This window comes from Rhinatrema bivittatum, chromosome 2 (genome assembly GCF_901001135.1).
Source record: "Rhinatrema bivittatum chromosome 2, aRhiBiv1.1, whole genome shotgun sequence".
Lineage (NCBI taxonomy): Eukaryota > Metazoa > Chordata > Amphibia > Gymnophiona > Rhinatrematidae > Rhinatrema > Rhinatrema bivittatum.
This window is the reverse complement of record NC_042616.1, coordinates 126623108-126647183: the sequence shown is the minus strand read 5'-3', so window position 1 is coordinate 126647183 and position 24076 is coordinate 126623108. Positions and strand designations below refer to the sequence as shown.

General features: G+C 40.0%; 1 protein-coding gene across 8 annotated transcripts in view; it reads right to left on the bottom strand.

The window, feature by feature from the left end:
• The window catches only part of ARHGAP12 (Rho GTPase activating protein 12), a 287089-nt gene that overhangs the window by 175630 nt on the left and 87383 nt on the right, over positions 1 to 24076 (bottom strand). For 5 of the 8 annotated variants that reach the window (XM_029588589.1, XM_029588588.1, XM_029588591.1 and 2 more), the window contains exon 4: positions 10224 to 10364. The exons of the other annotated variants lie outside the window; for them this stretch is intronic. In XM_029588589.1, the coding sequence (XP_029444449.1) occupies positions 10224 to 10364 (141 nt within the window). The remainder of the gene's footprint in view (positions 1 to 10223; positions 10365 to 24076) is intronic. 8 annotated transcript variants of the gene reach the window in all.

Here is a 24076-nt window from a genome sequence, read left to right as displayed (position 1 = left end):
CATGTTTGTTCTGACCTCCATTGGACTGTTTTGGAAATTATCCCAGAGCATTGGAGAAGAGGAGATAGAATTAAACGTCTCTAGCAATGTGAACAGAGGTGGATTTTTCAGCTCCAATCAGTAACTCCTTACGGGCTTAACAAGGATATCGAGTGGATTCACTTCATGTGAATGCCAATCCATTAGGCTCCTTACATACAGGTGAGGTATGTGAATCTACATATAAACAGCCCTAGTCTAACAGTCCTTTCACCTAGACGCCAGAAAGAGGACATGGCGGCAAAACTCTGAGTTGCGATTATGGCTGCAAGAAGCCCCTGGGATGTGCAGCATTGTTTTTAAAGTCTTTGTGTGTTAAAATATGTTGTATTTCATTTTTGTAGAAGCAAAGAAATAAGTATACCATAAGCTTTGGATACGTATGTGGAGTTGAAAAAGTACACTATTGATAACGATACTGTTCCAAGTACATTTGGTCTATCAGTCCCTGAAGCAGCAGCCCTGCGAAACGTACGTTGGACTGGACTTGTGCGGCAGAGCGGTAGCGCTAGCAAGAAGGAAAATATCTGGATCAGACTTATGCGGCAGCATGGCAGAGCCAAAAAAGGGAAGTGAATTGATCTTGTGTGGCAGCACCAGAAAAAAGGAAAGTACCTGGATCGGACTTGTGCAGCAGCGCCAAAAAAAGGGAAGTACCTATTCCACATATTTTATTGAACGCATTCTTGAAAAAATATTGAAAAAAGTGATAACGACATTCATAGTATTGGACCGATTATTTAAAATGACCCATAGTGGATAAAAACACAGGTATAACGTGCATGCAGACCACGGGTGTTATGATGGCCCTAAACATATTCAAAAAAGAATATTAAAACATTGTCAAAAAAAATATAACGCATTGAAAAATTTAAGATTTTTGTGCAACGTGTTTACTTGCAGTGTTTGTATAAATCGTATTTTGGATAAGCGGATATTATTGGTAGACTTCAATTTCCCCAATAATGACTGGGTAAATGTATCATCGGTACATGCTAGAGATAAAGTTCCTGGATGGAATAAATGCCATTTTTATGTAGCAATTGGTTCAGGAACCAACTAGAGGGAGCAATTTTAGATCTAATTCTCAGTGGAGCACAGGATTTGGTAAGAGAGGTAACGGTAGTGGGGCCGCTTGGCAATAGTGATCATAATATGATCAAATCTGAATTAATGACTGGAAGGGGACAGTAAGCAAATCCACGGCTCTCGTGCTAAAATTTCGAAAGGGAAACTGAGAAAATGAGAAAAATTGTTAGAAAAAAACTGAAAGAACATAAGAACATAAGAAAATGCCATACTGGGTCAGACCAAGGGTCCATCAAGCCCAGCATCCTGTTTCCAACAGTGGCCAATCCAGGCCATAAGAACCTGGCAAGTACCCAAAAACTAAGTCTATTCCATGTAACCATTGCTAATGGCAGTGGCTATTCTCTAAGTGAACTTAATAGCAGGTAATGGACTTCTCCTCCAAGAACGTATCCAATCCTTTTTTAAACACAGCTATACTAACTGCATGAACCACATTCTCTGGCAACAAATTCCAGAGTTTAATTGTGCGTTGAGTAAAAAAGAACTTTCTCTGATTAGTTTTAAATGTGCCCCATGTTAACTTCATGGAGTGCCCCCTAGTCTTTCTACTATCCGAAAGAGTAAATAACCGATTCACATCTACCCGTTCTAGACCTCTCATGATTTTAAAACACCTCTATCATATCCCCCCCCCCCTCAGTCGTCTCTTCTCCAAGCTGAAAAGTCCTAACCTCTTTAGTCTTTCCTCATAGGGGAGTTGTTCCATTCCCCTTATCATTTTGGTAGCCCTTCTCTGTACCTTCTCCATCACAATTATATCTTTTTTGAGATGCAGCGACCAGAATTGTACACAGTATTCAAGGTGCGGTCTCACCATGGAGCGATACAGAGGCATTATGACATTTTCCGTTTTATTCACCATTCCCTTTCTAATAATTCCCAACATTCTGTTTGCTTTTTTGACTGCCGCAGCACACTGAACCGACGATTTCAAAGTGTTATCCACTATGACACCTAGATCTCTTTCTTGGGTTGTAGCACCTAATATGGAACCCAACATCGTGTAATTATAGCATGGGTTATTTTTCCCTATATGCATCACCTTGCACTTATCCACATTAAATTTCATCTGCCATTTGGATGCCCAATTTTCCAGTCTCACAAGGTCTTCCTGCAATTTATCACAATCTGCTTGTGATTTAACTACTCTGAACAATTTTGTGTCATCTGCAAATTTGATTATTTCACTCGTCGTATTTCTTTCCAGATCATTTATAAATATATTGAGAAGTAAGGGTCCCAATACAGATCCCTGAGGCACTCCACTGTCCACTCCCTTCCACTGAGAAAACTGCCCATTTAATCCTACTCTCTGTTTCCTGTCTTTTAGCCAGTTTGCAATCCACGAAAGGACATCGCCACCTATCCCATGACTTTTTACTTTTCCTAGAAGCCTCTCATGAGGAACTTTGTCAAACGCCTTCTGAAAATCCAAGTATACTATATCTACCGGTTCACCTTTATCCACATGTTTATTAACTCCTTCAAAAAAGTGAAGCAGATTTGTGAGGCAAGACTTGCCCTGGGTAAAGCCATGCTGACTTTGTTCCATTAAACCATGTCTTTCTATATGTTCTGTGATTTTGATGTTTAGAACATTTTTCCACTATTTTTCCTGGCACTGAAGTCAGGCTAACCGGTCTGTAGTTTACCGGATCGCCCCTGGAGCCCTTTTTAAATATTGGGGTTACATTTGCTATCCTCCAGTCTTCAGGTACAATGGATGATTTTAATGATAAGTTACAAATTTTTACTAATAGGTCTGAAATTTCATTTTTTAGTTCCTTCAGAACTCTGGGGTGTATACCATCCGGTCCAGGTGATTTACTACTCTTCAGTTTGTCAATCAGGCCTACCACATCTTCTAGGTTCACCGTGATTTGATTCAGTCCATCTGAATCATTACCCATGAAAACCTTCTCCATTACGGGTACCTCCCCAACATCCTCTTCAGTAAACACCAAAGCAAGGAGCAGCTACAAAGGCAAAAAGTGTGCAAGAGGCGTGCTCATTGTTATATATCCAAAGCAAAAAGCCTGTGAGGGAGTCAGGGGCATTTAGAGATAAGGCCATCATGGAAAGATTAAATGATTTCTTTGCTTCGGTGTTTACTGAAGAGGATGTTGGGGAGATACCAGTTCTGGAGATGGTTTTCAAGGGTGATGAGTCAGACGAACTGAAACAAATCACGATGAACCTAGAAGATGTGGTAGGCCTGATTGACAAACTGAAAAGTAGTAAATTGCCTGCACCAGATGGTATACACCCCAGAGTTCTGAAGAAACTCAAAAATGAAATTTCAGACCTATTAGTAAAAATTTGTAACCTATCATTAAAATCATCCATTGTACCTGAAGACTGGAGGTCTTCAGGTACAATGGATATTTAAAAAGGGCTCCAGGGTCGATCTGGGAAACTACAGACCGGTTAGCCTGACTTCAGTGCCAGGAAAAATAGTGGAAAGTGTTCTAAACAAAGTCACAGAACATATAGACAGACTTAAGTCACAGAACATATAGACAGACTTAAGACCTGGCTGTTTAAACAAGCATTCCCGGACACCAACTAATTCTCACACCATCAACCAAACGCTATCCAGCCAGTCCTACCAGACGTTATCCAACCAGTCCTACCCCTTCTCCATGTAATATCTATAGCTTATATTATAGATATTGTAAATATATTTATCTAATGTAAATTTCTTTATCTAAAGTTATCCTCTCCTTTTTTCTTCTCTTCTCCCAAGTTTTAATTCCCTTGTTATTTGTAACTGCTCACTTCCACAGGTTACACTGTTGTTCATTGTACACCCCTGTTATATGTAAACCGGCATGATGTGATTGTATCATGAATGCCGGTATATAAAAATCTTAAATAAATAAATAAAATAAATAAATATAGAAAGACATGGTTTAATGGAACAAAATCAACATGGCTTTACCCACAAATCTGCTTCCCTTTTTTTGAAGGAGTTAATAAACAGGTGGATAAAGGTGAACCTGTAGATGTAGTGTGCTTGGAATTTCAGAAGGTGTTTGACAAAGGTCCTCATGAGAGGCTTCTAGGAAAAGCAAAAAGTCATGGGATAGGTGGCGATGTCCTTTCGTGGATTACAAACTGGCTAAAAGACAGGAAACAGAGAGTAGGATTAAATGGACAATTTTCTCAGTGGAAGGGAGTAGGCAGTGGAGTGCCTCAGGGATCTGTATTGGGAGCCTTACTTTTCAATCAACCTAATTGAAGGTTGACCGACGTGCCGCATATGCGCAGTAGAGACCAGCTCTACCGCGCATGTGCGGGCGAGCACATCGGTCTCTGCCAGAAAAAAAAAAAACATGGCGGCGTCGAGTGGCAGCGGCGGCGGCAGCGAGCGGCCAGTAGCGAGGGAGGGAGGAGAGAGAGAGAGGGAGGGACGGACTGAGAGGGAGGGAGTGGGGGGAGGACTGAGGGACTGAGGGAGGGAGGAGTGGGTGAGTGTGTGGGAGGGAGGTAGGGAGTGAGGGGAGAGGGAGAGATGAGAGACAGGGATGTGAGTAAGTGGAAGGGGGAGAGGGAGAATGAGGGAGAGGTGAGACACAGGGATGTCAGTAAGTGGAAGGGTAAGAAGTTGTGGAGCAGAGAAAAAGGGAGTGGAGGAGGGCTGAGGGGGAGGGGATGGGATTGAGAGAGGGTGGGGAGTGACTGAGGGAAGGGGAGGAGGTGAGAGTGAGGGGAAGGAGGCAGTGGGAGACAGAGGGTGAGTAAGACTGAGTGGAGGAAAGGGGAGGAGTGAACGAGGGGAAGGGGAGAGAGGGAGAAAAAGTGTAATGTAGCCTGTTTTAACGGGCTTAACGGCTTGTATATTTATAAATGATCTGGAAAGAAATAAGATGAGTGAGGTAATCAGATTTGCAGATGATACAAAATTGTTCAGAGAAGTTAAATCACAAGCAGATTGTGATAAATTGCAGGAAGACCTTGTGAGTGGAAAATTGGGCATCGAAATGGCAGATGAAATTTAATGTGGATAAGTGCAAGGTGATGCATATAGGGAAAAATAACCCATGCTATAGTTACACAATGTTAGGTTCCATATTAGGTGTAACCACCCAAGAAAGATCTAGGCGTCATAGTGGATAACACATTGAAATCGTTGGTTCGGTGTGCTGCAGCAGTCAAAAAAGCAAACAATGTTGGGAATTATTAGAAAGGGAATGGTGAATAAAACGGAAAATGTCATAATGCCTCTATTGCTCCATGGTGAGACTGCACTTTGAATACTGTGTACAATTCTGGTCGCCACATCTCAAAAAAGATATAATTGCGATGGAGAAGGTACAGAGAAGGGCAACCAAAATGATAAGGGGAATGGAACAGCTCCCCTTTGAGGAAAGACTAAAGAGGTTAGGACTTTTCAGCTTGGAGAAGAGACGGCTGAGGGGGGATATGATAGAGGTGTTTAAAATCATGAGAGGTCTAGAACAGGTAGATGTGAAATCGGTTATTTACTCTTTCGGAAAGTAGAAAGACTAGGGGGCACTCCATGAAATTAGCATGTGGCGCATTTAAAACTAATCGGAGAAAGTTCTTTTTTACTTAACGCACAACTAAACTCTGGAATTTGTTGCCAGAGGATGTGGTTAGTGCGGTTAGTATAGCTATGTTTAAAAAAGGATTGGATAAGTTCTTGGAGGAGAAGTCCATTACCTGCTATTAAGTTGACTTACTAGCAACAGTAACATGGACTAAGCTTAGTTTTTGTGTACTTGCCAGGTTCTTATGGCCTGGATTGGCCACTGTTGGAAACAAGATGCTGGGCTTAATGGACTCTTGGTCTGACCCAGTATGGCATGTTCTTATGTTCTAATGCAACAGCAGCCATTTATATAAACAAGCAGGGCAGCACACAGTCAGAGTGTGTCGGAAGAAACAGATCTATTGTTTTCTTGGGCCAAGAATCATCTTGTTCACTTAGCTCAACACATAGCAGGCCAGAGCAACATTCAGGCAGACTCTCTCAGTTGGAACATAATAGACCCTGGAGAAGGGAATTAAGTCAGGAGGCTTATGTTCAGATAGTGCAAAGATGGGAGCCACATCAGATACATCTTTTGGCTTCCAGCAAGAACAAGTAAGAAGGTTTTTAAGTCGTCACAGAGATCTAAGCAGCGAAGCAATAGATGCCTTTCAGCAAAGTTGAAAGGGCTACAAGCTTCTGTATCTCCTTCCTCTTTGGCCATTAATAGAAAAAATATTGAGGAAAATAGAAAAGAAAGTTTGTGGATCCAGTTGCTCCAGATTGGCCACGAAGGCCTTGGTATGCGGATCTAAGGAGGTTGTTAATAGATCAACCTCTACATCAGGTCAAGGGCCTTCTACATTGGGGCCTATAGAGATGGAGGATCCAATTCCATTGTTACTTACGGCTTGGCTATCAAAAGGGCAAAGTTAGCAAGAAAAGGTTTTTCACCCTCAGTGATTAACACAATGTTCCATTCTAGAAAGAGTTCTATGTCCCTTTCTTATATAAGAGTATGGCACATGTTTGAAAAACTTGGTAAGAATAGAAATTTGTCACCATGGTCCACACAAATAGCTGATATTCTTCATTTTTACAGTGTGGTTTGGATAACGATTTAGCCTTAAATTCTTTAAAGGTGCAGATAACTATTTCTTGTTTTTGTGGGCGAATAAGTGGTAATTTAATTTCTTCCCACTTGGATGTTTATCATTTTCTTAGTGGAGTAAAACATGTCCACCAATCAGATTGTTTTTCGAAACAAATTTAAATTTGGTTTTACAGATTATCTAGGTCTCCTCTTGAGCCTTTATTGTTTAAAGACACTGCCCACTCTTCCTACATTCAGAGCGGGGAACAGTAAGGTCAACGCGTCTGAGGAAAGATCACACATTCGCGAAGACAAATTCTGTCCTTGATTCTCTCCCTAGATGGCATCTCCTGAGAGGAGACATGTTGGGAATAAATCATTTAAGCTTGAGAAGGCTTTTTTGGAAAGGAAGGTTTTGAGTGCTTTTTTTTTTTTTTTTTTTTTTTTTTTAAAAGGTGGTTCTGTTTTGGAGGCATCTTAGTTCTTTGGGTAAGGTGTTTCAAAGGAGAGGTCCTGTTGAGAAGGCGACACATTCTCTGGTTTCCTTGAGGTGTGTGAGCCTTGGGGATGGGACAACAAAGCATGAGATTAGATGATATGAGGTGCCAGGAGAGGATATGGATTATTATTATAAGAGGAACTCCAGGGGAAGTTTATGAATCAAGACGCATGTAATCATGGCGAGCTTGTATTGTACTTGGAAGGAGATAGGGAGCCAATGTAAGGATTTGAGAACTGAAGAGTTGTGATTGCGCATTGGGGTGTTCGTAAGGAGTCTTGCGGCCAAATTTTCAATGATCTGCAGAGGATGGGTCACTTATAGAGGCAGACCTGTCAGGAGTGAGTTGCAGTAGTCTATGCCAGAGACTATAAGGGGCTGTAGGACGCCCTAAAGTAGTCAAGGTTCAAGAAGGGGGTTTAAGGTGATGGAGTAAACAGTTTTTATAAGGAGGAGTTGGTAATGGTCCTTATATGCTGGTGCATCGAAAGCAATGAGTCAATTGTGATTCCCAGGTTTCTTTCAGTTTGTGAGATGGCAATAGTTTGGGAGTCAAAGGAGAAGAGGTTGGGTATGTTATCCACAGGGTGATGCGATAGGAATACGATTTCAGTTTTGGAGATGTTGAGGGCTAGTTTATTGGAATGTAGCCATCTTTGGATGGTCGTGAGGCAATGGGTGAGTAAGGATTCGGCGAGGGTCCAGGTTTTCCGTAGGGGGAAACGTAAAAGCAAAAAGTAAGTCGCTTCGCCGCTTCACTGTCAGTGTCTCTTCTTCCCTCCTCCCGGAGCAAGGCTGCTTTTCGCGCCCTGCTCCGGGAGGAGGGGAGAACTGACAGCGGCGAAGCAACTTACTTTTTGAATCCCCGATCTCCTGCCTCCCGCTGCGCGACTTACTTTCTTACCAGATGGCCGGACGCCTGCAAAAAAAGTATCGTGGCTCCCGGGGAAGATGGATGCCAGCACGGGGGGAAGCGGCCCCTATGCATGCGATTGGCTGCTCAAGACGTGACGTCACAACGTTTGGCTGCTCAAGACGTGACGTCACGACGTTTGGCGTCACGGCATGTGACGTCACGTCTTGAGCAGCCAATCGCATGCACAGGGGCCGCTTTCCCCCGTGCTGGCATCAATCTTCCCCGGGAGCCACGATACCTTCTTCCAGATGGCTGGACGCCTGCAAAAAAAGTAAGTCGCGCAGCGGGAGGCAGGAGATCGGGGATGCAGAAAGTAAGTTGCTTCGCCACTGTCAGTTCTCCCCTCCTCCCGGAGCAGGGCGCGAAAAGCAGCCTTGCTCCGGGAGGAGGGAAGAAGAGACACTGACAGTGAAGCGGCGAAGCGACTTTTTGCTTTTACGTTTTTTTCGCTTTTTTTTTTTTTTTGCTTCGCCGCTGTCAGATGTCTTCTCCCCTCCTCCCGGAGCAAGGCTGCTTTTCGCGCCCTGCTTCGGCGCTTTTTTTTTCGCTTTTTTTTTGCTTCGGGAGGAGGGGAGAGGACTGGGGCTGCCCCGGAGACCGGCACCCATGATCGCGGCCGGAGCAGGTGAGCGGGGGCTGGGGGAAAGCTTGCCACCTACCCTTACCCCTGCCTCTACCGCAGGGGTAAGGGTAGGCGGTAAGTTAGCAGGTTAAACGCGTGACAAAACGGCAGGGAAAGATAGTGATAGTCGGGGCGCGGGTTACGGGATGCTAGGGAATAGCTAATTCGCTCGTTTGCATGCAATATACATGCCGCGTGCGGAAGGGGTTGGCCGGGGATTTTAGGACGCGGTAGGAGTAGGTTAAAGTGGATTCGGGATCGCAGGAAGGGATAACGCGGCCGGAAAGTGAGTAAAACGCGGCTTAGGAGCAGGGTAAACGCGGCCGCACTTTACAGGATAGACCTGTATGTTACTATGTAAGTCAGTCCCCCGACATGACCAACTCCCTCATCACCCTAGAGGCAGCAATTATGACAGGTTGTAGCTACAGAACAAACAGCGCTGAATATTCTACCTTAATTCTTTGCATCCTTATGGTCAGGACTCAGACTGGTCTTCATTTTACTGACTTGTGCATTCCTGCGCCCTATCGCCAATTATATCCCTTTGAGCATTCCTTTCAGTATATGTTCTTTTTAATCTATAAAAGAATTCAGCACCGGGATTGTTAAGTTTGTATTTATCATAAGAACATAAATTGCCATACTGGGTCTGAGAATCTGTTTTTTTATATACTCTTACTGTGCCAGTTCCTTTATTATTGTTATAATTTTACAGCAAGGGTGCTGCTGACTCATCCCCCTTTATACATTAGCTGCCTCTGTAATGCATTTTAATCCCTCCCCTTTCTTCTCCTCCTCCTCTCCCCCCTTCCTTGTCCTGGTCCACTTCCTTTTTACTTGGTCCCTCCCCTTCCTTCGGCTATGAAATCACATGACCATCTTGGCAGTTTTGTTTTTTTTAATCTACTTTAGCGTTTGCAATACCTTTTACTAATTGCCAGCAGTCTGTCATTTTGAAATCTTTGCTATACATGTATGCTTGCTTTATTCTGAGTGGGACTGGTGGTTTGTTTTTATTTTAAGGTATATCCTTTTCTGGAATTTTCTCTTATTTATTGATTTTCTATATTTTAATTGCAATATCTTGATCCTCCCGATGACGCTTGATCGTGAAACACAATCATGTCGGGAGACTGACCACACTTGGGACTGCTACGTTGTACTTTGAAATAAAGCATTACAATTATTTGGCCACTCCCAGCTTCTGAATATTTCCTATTCCAAGCTGTGTACACCTCACCCCATATCTACTCATGAGATTGACTTTGTTCTACTTCCTTTAGGAGGTTTCAAAAAAATATATACTTACATCACTACATTAACACAATGCTGGCAATGGTGAGAAACATCAAATCTTATCAACTAATACAACTTGATTTGCATCATTCAATATACTCTGCAAACAGGTTTTAAAACAAGGATCTACTAAATTAAAACAGACACTGAGGAGAAAGGAGAATGTACCTTTTCATTAGTATGTTCACTGATATATAAGGTATGCCCAAGTTCATCCAACTCTTCTGACCAACCCCTTGGAGGAGAATCATACTGACTATCTGACTGGCTGTGGCAAGTGCCATGGCAGTTTTCTTCTGATGAAAGATGCTATAAGTAGTCAGAAAGATAGTATGGTATAAGTTTGAAAGCAGACAGAAATCAGAAAAAATGTTTTCTTTGGCTAGAAATTACAGATCTGAATATTCAGACGAAAAAAACATTGAGATCTTTGACTAAGAACCAAGGAAAGAAATAAGGAAACTATCTTTAAAAAAAAAATGTGTAGACCAGTGCCACATCAAAGTTTTTTCTTGAAGAAAAATGTTCTGGCAATATTTCTAATATACTTCTTCACTATCATCATCTTTGATGTGAAGGTTGGGAACTATGGAGTGCCAATTCTCACTGTGCTCAGTTTTCCTCTGTTTCACCCATTTTTCCAGATCTTAATGATATTTGCATACCACTGTCCCACACTACTCTCTTTTACACTCTCATGCCCTCCAGTACTAAATTAGCTAAAATTTACCCTGAGCATGTACAAGTACATCCCAAAAAATATATATACTAATAGTGGACATCACCATTTCTTGGATACTTTTACTTTCTGCACAAAGTTTGGTTTTAAGCAGCTGCAAAGCAAATGAACAGTACAACTGCAACATTTTTTTTATATATCTGCTATCTGACTGCTGAAGAGGGAATCTGCTCGTGAACAATATAGTACATTTACATTCACAGAATGCCATACTCTTCATTAGTTTGCAGTATTCTACACATTACAACAATTTAACAGGTTCAGATTATCTAATAGCTAAATAGATCAACAGTACAGAACAAATTCATCCAAACATTTCTAGGCTCAAAATTATGTCACAGTAATAGACTGCAGTATAATTTTTGCTCTTTTTTTGCACAGGTATACTTCTTGGATGGGCAACTTTAATATGCCTAGCCAAGACAAAGCCTTTGTTTTTTTGCATCATAAATGCTCTTTAATTAAAATAAGTCATTTAAAGAAATGATAGGACATCTTGAGCACACAAATTGTGGTTTCTGCTTGCTTTGAACAGTTCTTGTTTAAACAAAGAAAAATATGTGCAACTTGTCTGGATCATAGGTAATCAGGTTTTGAAGTTAGCAGACAGTTCTGAAGCCCTAGAAGGTAATTATGATTTTATTGGAACTTGTCTACAAGGAACCTGAGAAGTTTCCATTCTTTCCAACCAAATCTCTAATGCCATCTTAGAAATCTAACTCAAGGACCTTATTCTGTGTGACTGTGTTCTTCTGTAAAGCTTACTCTATGCTTATGGCCAGGGACACAAGAACACTTAGACTCAGTAAAAGTATAATGTATTTTTATTAGTCAATATAAGTGTTCTCGGGAGATGCTGGGTACTGGGTGCCCTTAGTCTTACAATCTTCCAAAACTTTCCATGTTAGTTTTGCCTGAAAGAGTTCAGATTTGCCCAGCCTGCTCTCATCATGAATTTACAAAGCAATGGGCTGCCTGGCGTTGATATATGCTTCCTATTATTTTTTAAACCTTTGCAAGGAAAGCCTTGTCTGACTTTTGGAACCTAATTAGGGCTAATTCCAGCACTGCACTCCCACTTTAAGAAATGGAGCTATCCAAGACAAGCATGCCATAAGATCCTTATTTATAGCAACTATGACATTCTTCCCCTCTAACCTCACACCATTAGCCACCAATACAGTAAATTCTGAGGCCTCCCCTCCCCCCCATCAAGCCTTCAGCTTAAAATTCCCAAAAGGAACAAGAAAACCTAATAAGGTAAACAAATTCAGAAAAGAAGATCCTGGAGAAAATGGTACGAAAAATCCAATGGTGTCAAGTACCGTCCACTAAGGATGCCATACTAGAAGACAGGTAGAAGCATCTTTGGTTAGCATAATTAGTACAAGAATCATAAAATGCTGTAAAAAACCTAAGTTTTTTATGCCATCTGTTCTTAGATCTTATCTCTCTAACCTTTTTGACCTCTCATATATATGATTTTCTTTCTGCTGATAGTGCTAAAGCCCTTGCATGGATCATTCATTCTATAATTAGTCTTTCATTTTCCCCTTTAGATTCTACTTTATAGCCCCAAAATTTGCACTTATTACTCCTTCTCTCTCCTCAATAGGCTCCTTCTCATGTTCCCAGTTCATTCTTCTTTCCTAACTCACAGGCCGATTCAGTAAAAACGCGGGAGAGCGGACGAACGCCTGCTCTCCCAGCACGCGCATCGGCCACTCGCAATTCTGTATGCTAATTAGGCCCGGCGGTAGAAACGGGCAAAAGGAGGTGCTAGGGACACTAACGCGTCCCTAGCGCCTCCTTTTGACCCGGAGCGGTGGCTGTCAGCGGGTTTGACAGCCGCTCAATTTTGCCGGCGTCTGTTCTCAAGCCCGCTGACAGCCACCGGCAAAATTGGGTGTCCGGTTTTCGGCCTGACAGCTGCCGGGCCAATTTAAATTGTTTTTTTTCTTACTTTTTACACCCTTCGGGACCTCCGACTTAATCTCACTATGATATTAAGTCGGAGGGTGCACAGAAAAGCAGTTTTTACTGCTTTTCTGTGCACTTTCCCGGTGCCGTCAGAAACTAGCGCTTACCTTTGGGTAGGCGCTAATTTCTTAGAGTAAAATGTGCGGCTTGGCTGCACATTTTACTTACTGTATCCCGCGCGCATACCTAATAGGGCCATCAACATGCATTTGCATGTTGAGGGCGCTATTAGGTGCCGCGGGTTGGACGTGCATTTTCTGCCCCTTACTGAAGGGGTAAGGGAAAACGCATATCCAAGAGCAGGCGTTGGAGCGCACTGTACTGTATTGGTCTGTCATAGTTTTTACTCCTCTTAGCGTGTCACTTCATACACATCAATATTCTTATTCTCTTACATTCTTTTTGCACATAGTATAGTGGTATGTGAAACGTTCTATGTAGCAGTTTAACAACCAACTCAACCCTCTGGCAGTAACTAGTGAGTCAGTGTGCACCCTTCCAGAGTCCCTTACATCCTGGGAATTTTTTCATCCTGAACTTTAGATTCAGTTTATGAGTGACTGTATAATACCCGAATAAGGACTTTCCCACATCTTCATGAGAACATCTTGTACTGGGTGATTTGGTAAGGCAGAAGGTTCTGCTGGAATGTCCAAGATTTTCAGTATTCCCATGATCTCTGCTCTTGGATCAGGGTCTTTGCCTACTGCTATTCCCATCTTCTCAACAAATTATATCATAACCTCTGGTGGTGAAGTGTGATCCAGCAGCCCAGGAGGCAGGTCAGATGGAATGCCCGTGAAGCTGCTGGGGGACTTTCCTGGAGAGTGAGCACTGGACCAAGACAATTGCTGCAAGCGAGGAAGACTGATTCCCGCTGAGGGAACCGAAGCAGGAGGAAGTCTGTCACGATGTAGATCTCCTACATCTTGATGTTGGCAGCAATGGTGGAGCACCTGACATTACCTTCTGAGGTGAGAACAGAAGGATTTGGTAGGCTGGTCAAAAAGTTGGATGATCCAGATCTGGCACAAAAAAGAAGAAAAAACTTCATACTATATCTATTTGCTCCATGGCTTGTTGAAATATCAGAGCTGGTGTCATTGGTGGAGCATCCTCTTCTGAAACTAAAATTGACTCCTGTACTGGTGGAGGGTTAGAAGCCAATGGGAGGATGAAGAATACAGGATTTGGAGTCTGTAGGCAGAGAGCTTGGTCAGAAGCTGGGAGATTGGCAAGACTCTGGTGATGGAAGAAGAAAGCTGTAATCTGGCCTCTACTTGTGAAGTGCCATAAGATCAATTGTGTGGCTAGAGCAGTTTTTAAAGTCTCCTATGCATACCACCTCCTCAGGACAGCCTGGTAAAACTGGAAAGTACTGATCTCTGTCTTAGGACCTCTTAGAAGTCTATGTGCAGGACCACAGAGCCAGGCTGAGTTCCAGTCTCAATGCATGGATTAGATGGTGCAGGGAAGAGGAGGAGTCTAATCAGACAAGATGGGCTTCATCCTAACCAAAGCGGAACCAGGCTGCTGGCACTAACCTTTAAAAAAGAGACAGAACAGCTTTTAAACTAGATGATGGGGGAAAGCAGACAGTTGCTCAAAAGTGCATGGTTTGGAATGGTGCATCTTTGCAGGATATTAACAAAATAGGGATGATGGGCATCCTGATAGAGAGGTTACAATAAATGCTAAAATAGCCCATGTGCCTTTAAGTAAAGAGTAGAAATATTTCAAATTTCCACTGTCAACTGATAAGCAGGTTGTTAATTCAAACAAAATATACTTTGAAATGTCTGTATATAAATGTTAGAATTCTAAAACATAAGATGGGAGAGTTAGAATGCAGATTATTGAATGAAATGGTAGATATAGTCGGCATCTCAAGAGACCTTGTGAAAACAAGTTAACCAACAGGACACTAATACCAAGGTACAAATTATATAGCAATGATAGGATGGATCAAATTGGTAGAGAGGTGGGCACTACATGTTGAAGAGGACGGAGTCAAATACGAAAAAAGTTCTACAGGAAATAAAATGCACTATAGAATATTTATGGAAAATTCCATGTGAGAAGGGGAATAGAACAGTGGGGAGGGGGGGGGGGTGTACTACCGGCCACCTGTCCAAAATGGACAGTTGATAAAATGCTAACAAATTAGGAAAACCAACAAAAATAGTGACAAATAATGGGTGATTTCGATTACCCCCATACTGAATGCATAAACGGTCACATCAAGATATGCTAAGGACATGTTAAGGAGGTAAAGTTTCTAAATGAAATAAATGACTGCTTCATGGAGTAGCTGAAACAAGAACCAACAGGGGGGGTTAGAGCTATTATAGATCTAATTCTTAGTAAAATACATGATTTGGTGCAATAGGTAATGGTGTTATGATCACTATTGACAAGTGGCCCTAATGATCAAATGTGACTTGATAACTGGAAGGAGGACACAAAAAAAATCTACTGAGATAGCATTTAACTTTCAAAAGGGAGATTATGATAAAATGAGAAAAACGGTTAGGAAAAACAGAAACAAGAAGCTGCAAAGATAAGAGTTTACATCAGGCATGAATGTTAATACCATCTTGGAAGCCCAGACCAATTGAATTCCACACATTAAAAAAGGTGGAATGAAGGCCAAATGACTGCTGGCATGGTTAATAGGTGAGGAGGGAAGCTATTCTAGCAAAAAGAACAGTCTTCAAAAAAATGGAAAAAAGGGATCCAAATGAAGAAAACAGCAAAAGCACTGGCAAGTTAGATGCAAAGCATTGATAAGGAAGGTAGACAAATTTGAAGACCAGCTTGATATGGTAGCAAGAACTGATAAAAACCTTTTCAGATACATACGAAGCAAAAGGCCTGTGAGGGAGTCAGATGGGCCATTAGATGATCAAGGGGTAAAAGGGGAGCTAAGGGAGGACAACTTATTTTAATTTATGTGTTTTATGTTACATTCACTCTATGAATGTTTTATTGTAAACTGCCCCGAACCTTGGAGGGCACGGTATATTAAGTACTTCAAAATAAATAAATAAAATAGCAGAGATTTCATGAATTCTTTGATTCAGTCTTTACTGAGGAAGATGTAAGACAGGTACCCATGCCAGAAGTGATATTTATATGTGATGCTTCAGAGGAAATGAAACAAATCTCAGTGAACCTGGAAGATGTACTATGGCAAATTGACAAACTAAACAGTAGAAATCACCTGGACCAAATAGTAAATGAAACTGCAGACCTAATACTGGTAATCATCTACAGAACGGTCAATGTAATGCCAGCTTTTAAAAATGGTTCCAGTAAACTAGACTGGTAAGCCTGATGTCAGTGCTGGGAAAAATGGTTTAAAACTATTCTAAAGAACAAAATTACTGACTATATAGACAGACAGTTTAATGGGACAAAGTCAACATGGATTCAGCAATTTGCTACATTTTCTTTTTTTGTTTTTAAAAAAGGTGTGAACAAACGTGGATAAAGGTGAGTCAGTTAATATATGCGTATCTGGATTTTCAGAAAGCATTTCACAAAATAGCTCAACAAGAGACCTGTGAAAAAATTAAAAACTCATGGGTTAGGAGACAATATTCTATTGTGGATTGATAACTAGTTAAGATAGAAAACAGAGTAAGACTAAATGGTCAATTTTCTCAATGGAGAAAGGTAAAAAGTGGTATGCCCCAGGGCCACTGCTTTTTAACATTTATAAATGACCTAGATATGGGAACAAGTGAGGTAATCAAATTTGCTGATGATACAAAATTATTCAAAGTTGTTAAATCACAAGAGAATTATGACAACTTGTAAGAAGACCTTGCAAGACTGGGGAGACTGGGCATCCAAATGGCACATTACATTTAATGTGGACAAATGCAAAGTGATGCATGTAAGGAAAAGCAACGCAAATTATAGGTATACGATGCAAGGTTCCACACTTTGGGAGTTACCACCCAGGAAAAGGATCAAGGCATCATCGTGGATATCTTGAAATCCTCTGCTCAGTGTGTGGTAGTGACCAAGAATGCTAGGAATGGAGAACAAAAACAGAATATCGGACCGCCAGCCAATGCATTGCAGCTGAGAGTCGCAAGCTGGGGAGTTCCGAAAAGGCTTACTTACTTTTGATAATTTACATGCCCCTAACAGCTTTTTTTTCCCTACCTCGATTGCATCCGACAGCCTTAAGATTACTTGAAGTGGTAATATTGATTGGAATGTCTGTGAAATCTGTGCGAGCAGCAAAGGAAAAACAAACCCCCAGAAGAAAATATGGTGGCAGAGCTTGAGAAAGGTATTACTGACCTCAAAAAAGACTTGGTTCGAGATATTTCAAAGCTGGTTTCAGCAAATTTGGAAGATCTATCCAAATTGCAGTCTTCTTTAGCTGAAATTAAGGACATTATGGAAAAGCACAATGAATCATAAGGCAGACTTGGAAAATTGAGTAGCAGCCCAGGAAATAACATTGGATCAGCTTATGATGCAGATAGTCGACTTGAAAAAGGATAATGCAAGTCTCCATGATCAGCTGGAAGATCAGGCGAAATGGACTAGAAGGAATAATCTAAGGATTATTGGTTTACTGGAATGGCATAAAGAAGATGAGCTTGTACATTTTGTACAAGTCTGGCTTCCTGAAAAACTAGGCCTTTCTTTGGAAACTGAGCCAGTAGTAGTGGAGCAAGTTCATAGAATTGGCCTGGTAAGAGAAAATGTGCAAAGTCCTATACTGGCCATTGCTCATATACTCAACTTTCTGAATAAAGTATTAATTATACAAGAAAAGGGGTTCTGGACTATGAAGGTCAAACATTTTGATTAATGGTTTATCTCAAAAAGTATCCAAAGCTCGCAGACAAATGTCATTGCTATGCTCTGTACTGCATTGGAGAGGTCTCAGATTTTGTTCTATTTTCCCAGCCAAAGTGTTTCAAGGTACTAACAGTCTTGTTGAAGACTAAGGATCAGGTGAGGAAATTTATAGCTATACTAGGAGATTGAAGTTTTGGTCTGTTTGCTATTCACTATTAATAAAAGCGGCATTTTCATTATAAGTGCTTACTTTGGTTGTGAGGGCATGTGACTTTTTTTTTTTTTTTTTGCAGCTGTTTGCTATTCTCTCTATGCTTGTTTTGGACTTGTTGGCTGCGAACACTCTCCGCTGAAATTTTTATATTTTGAGAAACTTTCCAGGTTAGTTGGAGTCATCAAGATCGATCACTGTGATAATTCTAGCAGCTAATGAGACTTATAGCGCCGATTATGAAGATACAAAATACAGACATTGGAAGAAACTGGGAGATGAGATGTTATATGCAGCTGAGTTATAATTGATCATACTAGCTGGACAATTATTTTGCTCACTTGTGGACTGTTTTATTAGACAATCTCCCTTTGCTTGATTTCTCATTTATTTAAAATTCCAATTGATGTTTTTAACATTACAGATTTTTCTGCTAGATACTGTTTTGGATAAATGTGCTTCACGTATTTCCTTTGTGGAACTGTCTCTGTGACAAAATGATTGATTGCTGTAGAATACATGCTACGAATATCATATGTTTAGTTTTATTTTCAAGGTCTGGACTGATGTTTTAGATGATCTATAGGGGATAATTATGTGACGCCCTTGGAGGGTGCATTTTCATCACAAAAGACATCCAGTGGAAGATTATGTAGTCCCTTGGAGTGTTGCTGGAGCTTTTACTATCCTTTTACTTGTGTTTTTGTATGTTGAGTGTGGATGAAAGGACAGATATGTGTGGATGTTTTCCTTCAATGAGCAAAGTGATTATTACAGACATAATATATCTATATTATGGCTTAGAGATTTAAATGGTTGCACTATCTGGGCTGGAAATATATATGTGTTTTGGCTGGGAAGCATTCTCCTTCTCTAGCTTTCAAGTAGGATTCCCTAAAAATTAGGGAATTGAATGTTGATGGAGTTCATTCCCCAATAAAAAGGAAAACAATTTTGAATCTTTTTAAAAAAAAAAAAAATCTGTTTCTCACATTGTGTTTTTACAGGAAACGTACCTGACATTGAAAGAAAAACTTAAATTTAAAAAAGAATGAATGGGTCAAATTTCTGCCTCATTTTCTACTCGTCAAATGGGAGTATTGATATTGATTCACAAAAATCTGCCACTTCAGGAAGACAAAGTTATCTGATAGTAATGGTCGATACATCTTTGCAGCTATTGTGTTATACAATATGAAATATTTACTAGGGAAATTTATGCTGCTGATGTATATAGCCATGCTTTCTTTTCTGAATTAGAGACAATTGCCAGCCAGTTTTCGGATCATGCTTTGATTTTGAGTGGGGATTTTAATCTATCGGACCCTACTGTAGACGTGAAACCATCTAGGCTACAGCCTAGATGTAAAGGGATGGGAATACCTTTTTTACTTAGAGAATTACAATTGATGGATATCTGGCAGGTCTTAAACCATGATGCAGTAGATTGTACTCCTCACCTCATAGTGCCTATTCCAGCCTTGTTTTCTCACATCTGATTTTCTATTTTTGAAAGATAAGGTGGCTAAGATTGGAACAATGACTATAGAACTGGATTTGGGACAGAGGACAACAATACCTAGATGGCAATTTCCCTCTTTCCTATAACAAGACAATAAATTTAAGACTTTCTTGGAAACTAAGTGGAAACAATATTTAGATATGTCTCCCAAAATTTCCCTGCAGGTCTTATGAGCAGGTAAAACTGTCTTATGGGGTGAGATCATTTCCTACCTAAGTCATAAGAATAAGGAGAGAGATGCTACTATAGTACAGCTTACATGGCAATTGTCCATAACCAAAAAGCATCATATCCAATCAATAAGATTTGGAAACAGACTAGCTATGTTGAATATTAAAAATCAACTAAATCACTTACTGTTTCAACCACAAAGATCACTTATGGACGAAAGCTAGGACGTTTCATTATACTAATAAAGTTAGTGCAGAGATAAGATTGATTAAAAATGCACAATCCAAGTATTTTATAACAAAACTGATTGATAAAACCTCTGGAGCTGTTTCAGACACTATGGAAATCCTGCAGATTTCTATGGACTATTATCGAACCCTCTACATGAATAAGCCAGTGCAGGAAGACTTAAGCAAAAACTTTGAGAAAGGTTCATTACCTAGTCTTTGACATAGCAGCTTTCTAATTTAAATAAATCAATTAATGTGATTGAACTTGATAATGCTATCAAGCAGTCAAAATTAAGGAAAGCCCCAGGTCTCAATAGATATAGCTCAAATGTTATAAGATATTGAGGTCACATCTGATAAGAACATAAGAAATTGCCATGCTGGGTCAGACCAAGGGTCCATCAAGCCCAGCATCCTGTTTCCAACAGAGGCCAAACCAGGCCACAAGAATGTTGTGGCCTGGTTTGACCTGGCAATTACCCAAACACTAAGAAGATCCCATGCTACTGATGCAATTAATAGTAGTGGCTATTCCCTAAGTAAACTTGATTAATAGCCGTTAATGGACTTCTCCTCCAAGAACTTATCCAAACTTTTTTGAACCCAGCTACATTAACTGCACTAACCACATCCTCTGGCAACAAATTCCAGAGCTTTATTGTGCATTGAGTGAAAAAGAACTTTCTCCGATTAGTCTTAAATGTGCTACTTGCTAACTTCATGGAATGCCCCCTAATCCTTCTATTATTCAAAAGTGTAAATAGCCGATTCACATCTACATGGCAAGTTCAATCACATTAATTGGTTTATTTAAATTAGTTGAGCTCAGTGCCTTCCCCGGAAAGCACAGTTTTCCACGTTATATTATAACTCTCTTGGTGGCTCCCTTTCAGTCTCTGGTTCTTTTCCTTCCCTGCCTACGTTTCCATCCTTTCTTCGTCTCTCCTTTTCTAACTGCTCCCTCTTCCCTCCCCTGATTTTATGTCTTTTCCTCCTTTCTGTTACATTGTAAACAGACATGATGTTCCCACGAATGTCGGTATATTAAAAGCCAATAAATAAATAAAATAAATAAAAATACTCGTTGAAGACCTCATGATCTTAAAGACCTCATATCCCCCCTCAGCTTCTCTTCTCCAAGCTGAACCCTAACCTCTTCAGCCTTTTCTCATAGGGGAGCTGTTCCATCCCCTTTATCATTTTGGCTGCCCTTCTCTGTACCTTCTCCATCACAACTATATCTTTTCTGAGATGCGGCGACCAGAATTGTACACAGTATTCAAGGTGCGGTCTCACCATGGAGCAAGAGAGGCATTGACATTTTCCGTTTTATTAACCATTCCCTTCCTAATAATTCCTAACATTCTGTTTGCTTTTTTGACTGCTGCAGCACACTAAGCAGACGATTTTAAAGTATTATCCACTATGATGCCTAGATCTTTTTCCTGGGTGGTAGCTCCTAATATGGAACCTAACATCGTGTAACTACAGCAAGGGTTATTTTCCCCTATATGCAACACCTTGCAGTTGTCCACATTAAATTTCATCTGCCATTTTGATGCCCAATCTTCCAGTCTTGCAAGGACCTCTTGTAATGTATCACAATCCGCTTGTGATTTAACTACTCTGAATAATTTTGTATCGTCTGCAAATTTGCTATCCTCACTCGTATTCCTTTCCAGATCATTTATATATTGAAAAGCACCGGTCCAAGTACAGATCCCTGAGGCACTCCACTGTTTACCCTTTTCCACTGAGAAAATTGACCATTTAATCCTACTCTCTTTCCTGTCTTTTAACCAGTTTGTAATCCATGAAAAGACATCGCCTCCTATCCCATGACTTTTTAGTTTTCTTAGAAGCCTTTCATGAGGGACTTTGTCAAACGCCTTCTGAAAATCCAAATATACTACATCTACCGGTTCACCTTTATCCACATGTTTATTAACCCCTTCAAAAAAAAAGAAGCAGATTTGTTAGGCAAGTCTTCCCTTGGGTAAAATCCATGTTGATTGTGTTCCATTAAACTATGTCTTTCTATATGCTCTACGATTTTGATCTTGAGAATAGTTTCTATTTTTCCCGGCACTGAAGTTAGGCTCACAGGTCTGTAGTTACCCGGATCGCTCCTGGAGCCTTTTTTAAATAGTGGGGTTACCTTGGCCAGCCTCCAGTCTTCAGGTACAATGGATGATTTTAAATGATAGGTTACAAATTTTAACTAATAAGATCAGAAATTTCATTTTTTAGTTCCTTCAGTACCCTAGAATGCATACCATCTCCCTTATTGCAGTTTTACAATTACTCATTGGAAGTTTTAACTTTTTCTGAGATTGCTAATCAAGCTTTAATCACTATATTTCCTAAGAAAGGAAAAGATTTAACTAGACCAGAGAGTTATCGACCTATTTCTTTATTGAATGTAGATCTTAAATTATTAGCTTCTATCCAAGCTAGAAGACTTAGTTTTGTTGTTCCTGAACTGGTTATTGCTGATCAGGTGGGCTCTGTTAAAGGGAGCCAAGTGTCTAATATTCACAAATAAATACGTGTCCTATGGTCTTCAGAATCTGTAGACAGACTGATTATTAGTTTAGATTCTGAAAAAGCCTTTGATAAAGTACAATGGCTTTGAAGGTGAATTTTTTTGAGATGGCTAAAATTATACACTAATTCGCATGCCCGACTAATTGTTAATGGCCAGATTTCTGATTCCTTTGATTTAAGAGGTGGTATGCAACAGGGTTGTCCTCTGTCTCCTTTACTATATGTTTTATCTGTTGAACCATTCGCTATTAAGCTGCGTAAAGTCCTGATTTTCATGAGTTTTCTTTTAGTCATCTTGAACAAAAAATATGCATATTTGCAGATGATATACTACTTTTTGTTTCTGATTCCGTAATTTCATTGCCTGATATGAAACATTTTCATGATTTTGGTTCACTTGCAGGGCTATCCATTAATTATAACAAATCAGAGGCTTTAGTTTTGTCATCGTCCCTTAAAACTCTTGGGAAGTTTCCCTTAAGATGAGTTACCTTCAGTTTTACATTTTGGGTTAAACTTTTGTTCTAATTATAGGAAGCTTTACCAGCTAAATATAATACCAGTTATTGATTCAATTCAGGTGACCTTGCAATCTTAGATGAAACCCCCTATTTGGTAGAGCTGCTTTGTTTAAAATGGCTCTTTCCTAAATTACTAAATACATTATAAATATTATCTTGTTGACTTTGAAAGAAAGACAAGATGATTGCAGTCTTTGGTATTGGGTTTTTTATGCTGGAATAAAGCTAGACGTATTAAATATATTATGCTGCAACAGAAGTACGCTTTAAAGGGGATATGTTTACCAGATTTTTGTTTTTATAATTTTGCTTGTCAGTTTCAGTTTGCAAAGGAATAAGAAATAAATTCCAGTTTTGTTTGCTAGGTTTGATTAAGTCTTAGCTTTCTCAGCTTACTCCATGGGCATTACATTTATCTAATATAGCCTTTCCTGTTCTGAAATCATCCCCTTGTTTCAAGCTGTATGTAGTGTTTACAAATTGTTATGTTCCTGATGGGGATCTGACTATAGATTATCAAGCTTCTTACTGTTTGTGGGGAATATTGACTTTAGACCTAGGATGCATAGCATTGTTTTTCAACACTGGAAAGGGAAACAGCTTAAATATGTATCCTACCTATTTTCCATAGCCAATAATTATATATTTTCATTTGAACAAGTAAAGAGAATGTTTGAGTTGCCCACTTCACATTTTTATGCCTATTTACAATCTAGGAATTGTGTGTCATCTTTACTGCGACAATCACCAACCCTTTTTGATGTTAGCTATATCTTTTTCTTATCGAAAGGGGTGAGCAAAAGTCGTAATAGAATATCTTACTGGTACAAACCTACATCTGAAAAAACAAATCTCAAAGTCTATTGCAGAAACTAGCAAATCAATGGTCTACTGAATTTGATACCACTAACTAAAGATAAACTATAGAATATATTGATAAAACTGAAGATAACAATGTTGCTACAAAAGATGCAATTTGCATTATTCATAGGAATTATACAGCGGTAAGATTATTTCAGATAGGGCTTTTGAAATCTGATCAATGTATATGGAGTAATGTTGCTAGAGCTAATATGGCTCAGTTTTCTTTTATGTTCCACATTGTATGGTTTTTGGAGGGGTGTTTTAGATGTGTGATACAAAGTGATACATGTGTGGCCACCTTTTCTGGGGGGAAGTATTATTATTAGGAGACACTACTTAGGCAGAATCTTTTATCTATAACTAGTATTACATTTGTACAAATTGCACTTCTCCTAGCAAGATTGGAGAT